This window comes from Poecilia formosa, unplaced genomic scaffold (assembly GCF_000485575.1).
Source record: "Poecilia formosa unplaced genomic scaffold, Poecilia_formosa-5.1.2 Scaffold21, whole genome shotgun sequence".
In the NCBI taxonomy this organism is placed as follows: Eukaryota; Metazoa; Chordata; class Actinopteri; order Cyprinodontiformes; family Poeciliidae; genus Poecilia; species Poecilia formosa.
The window spans coordinates 1,489,426-1,498,803 of NW_006799960.1; the positions used below are offsets into that span (position 1 = coordinate 1,489,426).

General features: G+C 43.1%; 2 protein-coding genes across 2 annotated transcripts in view; both read right to left on the reverse strand.

Moving 5' to 3' along the window:
• Positions 1-1,265, reverse strand: part of sdc3 (syndecan 3) — a 50,055-nt gene extending 48,790 nt beyond the window's left edge. Inside the window, exon 1 of the mRNA XM_007547617.2 lies at positions 555-1,265. Within this exon, the coding sequence (XP_007547679.1) occupies positions 555-608 (54 nt within the window). The 5' untranslated portion in view covers positions 609-1,265. The remainder of the gene's footprint in view (positions 1-554) is intronic.
• A 5,063-nt stretch (positions 1,266-6,328) lies between these two features.
• The window catches only part of pum1 (pumilio RNA-binding family member 1), a 36,693-nt gene continuing 33,643 nt past the window's right edge, over positions 6,329-9,378 (reverse strand). The window contains exons 34-35 of the mRNA XM_016669227.1: positions 8,580-8,772; positions 6,329-8,027 (exon numbers count right to left, since the gene is read on the reverse strand). Coding sequence (XP_016524713.1) covers positions 7,896-8,027; positions 8,580-8,772 — 325 coding nt within the window. The 3' untranslated portion in view covers positions 6,329-7,895. The remainder of the gene's footprint in view (positions 8,028-8,579; positions 8,773-9,378) is intronic.

The window sequence follows — 9,378 nt, forward strand, 5'->3', positions numbered from 1 at the left end:
CCCACTCTATGTTCCACAAGTACACGGTCACAACGGGAGGGTGGCCCCCTCTCCGGGTTCTGGCTTCCGGATGTGCACTCACCCTCTCACCCACCCCCACCTCCTCACACTCCCCGTCCCACGGCGCGACTTCACGGGAATAAAGTGGTCAGAGCCGCAGTATGACTGGAGCCCCCCTAAATTAACAGCAGGATGCGAGCTGGAGACCCAGACAGCACACCACACCAGTAATCAGCCCCAATTAGAGATAACCCGCTAATTACCGACACACACACACACATGTACGCACACCCCTCCGGAGCCAAAGGGAACACAAGCCGCAATAAACCCCGACACTGAGACACAAAGGCTGGTGTGGGTGAGTGCGTAAATGCGGGGGGTGGGGTACGGTGGAGCCGCGCGCTGCCAATATGTAGGTCGAGTGCAGGATTTCCTACCGATCACCGCTGTCTCGTTACTGATAGCACACACACATACACACACACATACGCGAACACACACATACGCGAACACACGCGCATGAGGTTAACAAAGGAGCCGAGGCTCCGGCTTACCGTGGCGGCGTGAGCGAGCAGCGCGGCGAGCGCAAGCAGCCAAGGCAGCTTCATGGTCGGTGTTTCTGCGGGCACAGCCTCCCGGTGCCGCCGCTGCCTTCCAGGGGAGGGTTCGGGGAGGTGGAGAAGGGGTGGGGGGAGAGGAAAGAGAGAGCGCGAAGGCTGCTGCTGCTGCTGCTGCTGCTCCTGCTGTTTTTGCTCCTGGAAACCTCGGTGTAGTCCGTCCAACTTCAGAGCGTCTGCGCGACCATCAGTCCTCCTGGTCCGGCTCTTTAATCCCGCTGGTCCCGGTCTCCGGCAAGGCAACAGACGGCCTCCTCTCTGCTCGTCTCCGCGGGGCGAGTTGGTCCAAATTTCTGGTGCACGGAGCTGATAATTTAAGAGCCAGGGGAGAAGCCAGACCCGTCTCTCTTACTGTGAGAGTGTGCGTTTCTCTCTCAGCTCAGGCACCCTCTCTCCTCCCCCTCTCCGCTGAGTGCAGGATGTTCCGTATGGCGACGCTGCCCGGCCTTGGAGTTTGGCAGGAGGAGGGGGGGTGTACAGCCCGTGTGTGTGTGTGTGTGTGTGCTCAAGAAGAGATTAGGGAACCTCCGCGGGCAAAGCAAATGATGCCCCCTGCAGCTGGTTTAAAACACAAGCAGCCTTTAAATATAGAAACTCAACACCACGCATGGGAGAAGACGACTAGTTCATACAGCCGCCCAGACTGCGCCGTGTCTTTTGTGTTGCTTTTCCACACCTTTAACGGTCAGCCGCCGTGATTGGTCGAGTCGCCGTGATGTCACACCTGTGTAAGAATAGCCACCTGATCCGAGATAACGTTTTCTATCGCCAGCTTGTGGCTCCGCTGCTGCTCCTGATCAACTGAACGATAAACCACTCCTTAGTTCACCTGCTACACACGCCCGTTTTAGTTTCACTTCACCATATTCACTGCAATCACATTTTTAAAGTTATTAATTGATTTCCTCAGCTTCCTGAGGCAGGGGAAGATTGTTTACTATTTTTACGTTTTGACCTTCTGGGAACCCTTCAGGGGTTTTTTGTCCTCTTTAGTTACCTGGAGGATAGCTTCTTCAGAGCTACCCCCTAAAGGCTGCTGTGCGAAAGGTTGCAGCTTTTACAATGTCATCCTCAGAAAAGATTGAGGGAATGCCTCCTAAAGGTCTGAGCTGTAACTTGTTGTATTTTCTTTGTAGGACCTCAAAGTGTGGAGCAGGTTTTAGAAAATCTTTCTGAAGGTTTGTTGCAAACCTTCACTTTGGGATCTTGGGAAGCATTGACAAACGGTAGAATTTTGGTGACTGTTCCTGAAAATCTTGAGCAACCTTCACAATGTGACATGAAGAGAAGTTAAATGTTCCCAGCTGTGCCAAGAAAGACTCTGAGAAACGTTCCATGAAGGTACCTGGAGAAACCATGGCAACCTTCAAAATTTCCCTTGCACGCAACTTTGTTAAATGTTGACCAGTTGCTCCTCGACAGCTTGTGGCAGCTGTCACTATGTAACATGCATGAAACCTTAAGAATTTTTTTTTAAGTTTCCTAAACTTTAAAAAAAAATATTACAAATTATTAAACCAAATCATTAAACCAAAGAGGTCAGCTTCTTAATATTTGCTGCAGACCAAAAAAAGAAAACATTTGGCAACTATGAACTAAGAGATTTAACTCTTATTTTCAGACTCACAGCTCAGACGACGACGTTATTAGAAAAGGAACCGAGAACACGTGACTGGCAGGTATTTGTTGATGCTCCAGGTGTGTCATTTTCCACCGATCATTCAAACAATAAATCATCCTTAATGTCTACTCACTGTTGGGTTGTGCCTGTTCAGATTGCATTTATATTTGGATGTGTCATGGGAGGGGAAACAGGCAACTGAATGTCCTGAAGAAAAAAAGAGAAACCACAGATGGAGAGACATGAAAAAGAGAGATCCAAGCAGCAGGAAACAGCAGAAACATTGTGAGAGCTTGAGAAAAAAACCCCCCCCCAAAAAAAACATCTGTTTATGACATCTGCAGCAACCTCCGGAGGGCAGGGGGTGAAGATGTCACAATCTGCTGGGCCACACCAGGAGAAGCGCACCACTAATTAGCAAGAAGAACATGAAGGCCAGAGTGTAATTATCCAAAAAGTACAGAGGCGAGGCTCAGAAATGAAGCGGCAAAAGTTTTATGGATGCGATGAACCTTTACTAAAGTCACGGAAAGCTTGGAGAAAGACCCGATCTGCGCAAACTCAAGCACACAAGTGACACCAAAGGGAGGAAGCGTCATGATTTGGGCTTGCGTTTTTTCCTCTGTAGTGCGTCCGTTCTTTTTAACCGATTGGCATCAGCTGCGATAACAGAAAAACAACTTTGACACTTTCAAAAAAGAAAGGGATGCAAAAAATATGGTCGGTAATATGGAGTGAGAATTTTATCGCAGTATTTTGCGGTACTATTGTGCTACCAATAAGAATGGCGATTAAAAACTATTTATTCTTTCCTTTTTTTAGGTAACTAACTATGCCTACGAGTGCATGGCACGACATTCATAGCGACACAAACGCAAATAAAGTGTCTTGAGAAACGTTCCCATTTGAAATGGGCTTTTTCAGGGTGAAAATGCTTCAGTATGTGTTATTTATACCACTACATTGCAAACAGTAGCTGTGTTTTAGTGATATTTTCAAATATACTGATACTTGCAGATGCTCTTGTGGAACAAAAAGTGGAGAAATAAAAAAAAAAACAGTTTTCGATAATACTGATATTATTGTCGATTTTTTTTAACATCGTCAATTGAAATGTAATGAGATAATAAATTCAAATTATTATTAGGATAAGAAGTTTTTCACAATAAATGATTACGATAAAAGCCCACCCATAAGAGGGAGATCATTCATCATGTAAGACGATACTAACTCAAAGTATCGTCCTGCAGGCCGTATACGGCGTATAAAATGCTCTATACATAGAGCATTTTATCTGCTTTAGAGGAGATCGAAGGGACTAACGCTCCAAAACGAACAAACAACAAAGTAAAAGACAAGAAAAGGTCTAATTTAACAGTTTAAACCTAAAGCAGCTGATGGCTCTAGTTTATTTGATCTTATAAGGAAACTAACTCATCCCTGACTGGAACAGCAGAGTCATCCCCCAGCTTCACATTCAGAATAACATCCGGATTGTGTCGGGAGCAGCGCGCTGCTCTCAACAAAAGCCAGACGGGTCGGAACAAGTTTATGACGAGCCGCCGAGCGACCACAGGAGGGATGGTGTGTTCAGACACATACCTTCAAAACGCCGCAGCCTAAATGTTTACTTGTCACGCTTCCTGCAGCCCATTAGTCAAATCCAAAGTCCAACCAGAGCGCTAGCTGGAGCCAGCATGAGGCATCTTATCCCTCATGTCACCGTTATCCCTCCGGTTATGATCATTGAATTATCTGGACGATCTGCCACGGAGTAGAAATAATGGGCTCTGTTGGTGGTGCACCAGTTAAGTGGTTGTTTAGTGAGGGGTGGGTGGGGGAGGGGGGGGGCACGGACGGTCGCATTAGGCGTTCAGAATGGCTGCCTGTCAGGGAGGGTCGTGTCGGGGCCCGGGGCTCATTAATCAGCAGGAGCGACGTGGCCGAGAAACCCTGACCGGCCCTCCGAGTCACGATGCTGCAGGCGCGACAGAGGGGGTCAGAAGTCTGCATACACCCATCATGGTGGCGCTTTATTTGAAGGGATGTGCGTAAGACTGACACGACACTGTCATAAAACATTCAAGTCGTTCGGTAAATAAGTAATGCAAAGTCGACGTTGCATAAAAACAGTCACTGTTTACCAAATAATGCTAAGTTGACACTTGATAGACTTTTAATGCAACCTTTCATGCAAATTTGCATTAAAAGCGTCATTATTTACCGAAAGTAAACAGTCTTAAGCATTCATGAAGACTCCTTCATGTTAACAGGTGTTATGTCATGTTTATGACAGTGTCTTATGCACACCCTGTCAAATAAAGTTTTGCCCTCATCGTCAGTATCATTCTCTTTTTTTAATGACTCATTTTAAGTGCTCTGTTTGATGATGGAATATAAGCTACTTAAGGGATATCAAAACAATAACTCAACGCACAAGTTGTCATTGTGGGTTTACGTCTACACATTTATACATATGGTAATAATTAAGGTGCATAGAAACCACAAACTTGATTGTAGCCATGAACAAATTTCTTTAGTTCTGCCTGGAAATGGGACCAGTCATCAAAAATGGTAGGTTAGATGTAAACTGTTTGGTTTTCTGGATTTTCTTTTTTGCAGTGTAGAGATTTTCTGGGTTGGGATTGAGGATTTTAGTGTGTTTAATGGTTTCACAACCAGTTCTGATGCGTTTTTGTTTGTGGTTAATTTAAATGAGAACTGAAAATATTGTTTTCCTGCAAGTTAGCCATAAAGGTCCAATGCTGATAAATAATTTTCATCATGGTTTATGTAATTGCAATGCCTTAAATTTACATTTTAACATGTTTTTCTTTTATGAGATGTTTAAATATTGCTTTTATTGTTTTAATGTCTTGTAGTTTTTAATATAGTGTTCTTTTATTTACTTTTAAAGAACTATTATTGCTCTTCCTGGATGTTGCATCCATGTTTCAACACCAGCAGTGAAAGGAGCCCACAGCATATTGGCATATTGAAAATATGTCACAGTTTCTCCAAACCAATTTTACGTGATTGTGGCCAAGCAGCTAGTCTCATTTGTCCAGAAGACTTTTTGGCTTTTCCACATGGGCTGCTTTAGATTTCAGCTGCAGATCTGGGAGCAGGAACCTTTCTCCTTGGTTGGCATTTATCTCCACGCCAATAATAAACTTGCTTCACTGTGGGCGAGTTCCTTCACAGTCACCGAGAGTCGACTCGGGTGTGGGGAGGAGTTTTCTTATTAAACGGAAAGCAAAGTGTTTGAGGGCGGGATAAGGTCAGACACATTTTATCCCAGCTGATGATGTGAAACGAGACAGAAGTGACAAACATCCTGATAATATTGAGAATATTCTGTTGAGCCTGCAGAGAATGTAACTCAACAATTAATCTACAAAATAGCTGTAAACCCAATAAAATAAATAAAAACTGATCAAGTCATTTGCAAAACAAAAGTAAAAAAATAAAAATAAAACTTCAGCTCTACTCTATTTCAAGCATTTTTCTCTCTGATTTTGTTGAGTCAAGTCCGTGGTTCTCGCCGGTGGATCGTAAGGGGGCAATCCAGGGTTCACCCCGCAGGACGGCGCCGCCACGCCTAACCCATGCCCCAGTTTTCCCGCTGAGGGACAAATGGTGCAAAACCACAGAGTTTCTGCAGCCTCTGTTTAATAGCAGATCTGAGCAAAAAGTGGTTCTTTAACAGGATAACCAACTTCCTTCTTTTTAAGAGTCAGACGTTTGAAATTAGAACAGGGTGTACAAACAGACCCAAAATACACATTAATACGCATTTCTTGAACTCTGTTGAAAACTAATGAGCATAATTGAAAGCCATCAAGTTAAAGGAACTTCTCTAGTTTTACTAAAATGTGTTTTTTTATATACTAGTCAAATTAAACCTTGTGTAATTTTGACCATGTAGGGATTATGTAAAATCCACAATAAATTTTAGTTTATGCATCTAGTTCTTAAAAACAATTGAAATACCAAAAAATTTACAACACTTCTACCAAATCACGACTTATGTACACACACACACACACACACACTCGCACGTATTTACAATGAAGCACACATGAGACGATTAAATTTTCAAAGTTTTTTTGTTTTGTTTGGTTTCAAAATAAAGATCACACAATTGTTTAGAGACAATCTACAACAGGAGTTACAAAAAATAGTTGCCCAGGCAATAAGCATACACAGGTTCTGTTAACTATACACATATGGTTACAGGTGTGCTCGTAGTAAATATACACAAGGCTGCTCCAAATGTACACCGCCGCCGTGGCGGGCCGCCTCTCTCACCCAAAAGGACATGTATGATACAGCACTTACAGCACTAGAGAAAAAAAAATGCCAAAAAACACAAGAATCTCCTCTGTACAATCCATGGATTTACCCCCAGAAACCGGTTGTGGTATTAACTTGGGAGCTGAGTGGGGTTTGAACCAGTAAAATTTCAAATCGCCACGCCAACCGGCATACCTGTACACAAATGTTTCGTGGGGGTAAAAGCACTCCTATAAAAAGATAATCTTTTTTTTGTTTTTTCGTTTAATAAAAAAAAAAAAGACAAAAAAAACAAAGACAAAAAAGAACCTTCAACGTAAGCCAGAAGACACCACATAGTCAAACAGAACGTGTCCAATTGGGAGTCAGTGGGAGACCAATGTCTTTTTAAGTTAAGCAGTGACATGATAAAGATAAAACCAAGCGTGGCGAATCTTTGTACAAGTACTACGCTGTATAGAAAGGGCTTTTCAAAACAAAAATTTGATATTACAATTTACAATATACAACAACTCATATGTCACAACCAATGAGGTGAGAATATACACTGAAATGCACAGATTCTTTTTTTTTTCTAGAGTAATTTTTTTTCCTTTTTCTTTTTTCTTCTCATACCAAAAAAGGGTGGTAAAGCACTTTTACATTACAAGGGTTTACAAATGTACAATTATACAGTCAGAAGTATGTGGTCACTACTAGGATACATTATAGATACAGATTCAACATCAAAAACCAGAAAAACTACAAAGTTTTATATATATATTTATATATATATGCAAAGGTCTACACCAAGTATACACGTTATATTTATAGAAGCAAGACCAGAAAACGAATCTCCCATGCTAAATGATCTGTCTGCTGGTTAAGCCGATGGCGTGTGTGGATCTGTCTATGATTCGGTGACGTCGGACAAATTAAATACTCCATCTCATAGTGGTAAATATCTTCACTGGGGCGAGGCGGAGGAGGACGGGGGGAACCGGGATTGTGTGCAGCAGTAGCAAAAAAAAAAAAAATTGAAATGATTTAAGTTCATCAGAAACAACAACAAAAAAAGTGGGGTTTAACAGGAGAAAAGCAAGAAGAGTAGATTAGGTAACGCCTCTTTATCTCCACCCCTCTCGGTCTGCGCTGAGTCCCCCCCTTCAGCTGGTTGGGACTCGAAGGGGGAGGGGTGACGGAAAAAAAAAAAATCTAAGGCCGCCTGATGTCTTCAGAGGCTGGAGGGGGTTGTCTTCTGAAGGATCTGACAAGGGGCAGCTGAGGCGGAGCAACAGCTGGATGAAGGTGGGAGCCGAGAGGTGGGGCGAGGCGGGGGTGGACATGATTTCGGGTTTGGTGTGGAGGAAGGAAGGCGGCTCTCACATGATGCCGTTAGGAGGACCACAGATCGGGCCGAGGTCGACGCCGTTCTTCATGTAGTACTTCTCCAGCTTGGCGAGGATGTGTTTGCCGTACGTGTACTTCCTCAGGGTCTGGATGTGGGGCCGGATCTGGGCGGACAGGGAGAGACACGCCCGTTAGTCACACCGGGTTTCCACCGCGAAACAATTCAGTACAGTAAGGAGGTCAGACTCTGGTGGACAAACCAGGACCTGCAGCAAAGAAACCGGCTTTTCTGGTTTGTTCCTTTATGTCAGACCAAAAAACGGTGGTAAAGTTTTATGAAAATAAAACTGAGAATTCGCCAGCTGCGATTAAACCACCTTTAGAACGAAACATCAGCAAGCTGAAGCTAACAATCCGTAAACATTGGGAGATATCTGTAAATTCAGAAGAAAAAAAAAAATCACAAAATGTTGATGCTGAAATTAGTTCAGGGATGCTTCCTGTTCTAATTTTTACCACATTTAAATGCAAAATGCATCATTTGCACACATTTAAAAATGTAAAATTAGAAATAGAACGAGGAATGAAAATAAGAAATAAATGTTTTATACAACCGTTGAAGGAAGGCTTTAGAGGACATATATCAGAAATACTTCTGGCTAAATGAGACACACACACACACACACACACACACACAAACACACCCTTTCACCAACCTTATGCATGACGATTTTGCGCTGTGTGGGTTCGGCCACGTCGATCATCTTCTGCACCACGTAGTTGGCGTACTGGTCCTTCATCATGGTGTATAAGGCACTGTGGGGACCCTCAGTCAGGCTGCACACCTCGTCTATCAGCAGCGCACGTTCTGCCCGAGACGCGTGGGTCACACACTTCTCTACCACGTTGCTGAGGGAAACAAGAGTGACAGGGCGACCCGTCGGGATGAGAATTACGACTCGAGAGATGAGTTTGTCTTCAAATTGGCCAATAGAAGAAAAAAAATGACAAGAATAGGCTGGGGATATTTGTTTAATTCAGTATTTTCACATGAACTCTTTTAGCAGAGAAGCACAAAGAAGGTGAATTCTTCAACAAACGTGTGCACTTATTTTTAAAACCACAGCTCCTCCTTCCACTTAACTTTCCGTGACTATGCCTGGATATAGAATTCAATAAACTATTAAATGTTTAAAATCATACAAGAAATTATGACTAATGACTAAAAAGCATTTCTCCATTAAAATCTCTTTAAAGAATGTTCTTATTTATTATTGTAATACTCTGAAAGACCAGATTTAAGGTTTTCCTCTGTAAGCCGTAAAAATAAACTTACTTTTGTGTTTTAATCTTCTAATTTATCATCCTGTACACGCATGCTGAGTTCGTGCCAAAGGAAGCATCCAGTCATGTGCAGACACACACTAACACTAAAAGCCACTGACTCAACGTGCTACTTGTGCTGCAGAGGACCTACTGCATGTGGATGTTTGATTCAGAGTAACAGGCCCCAGC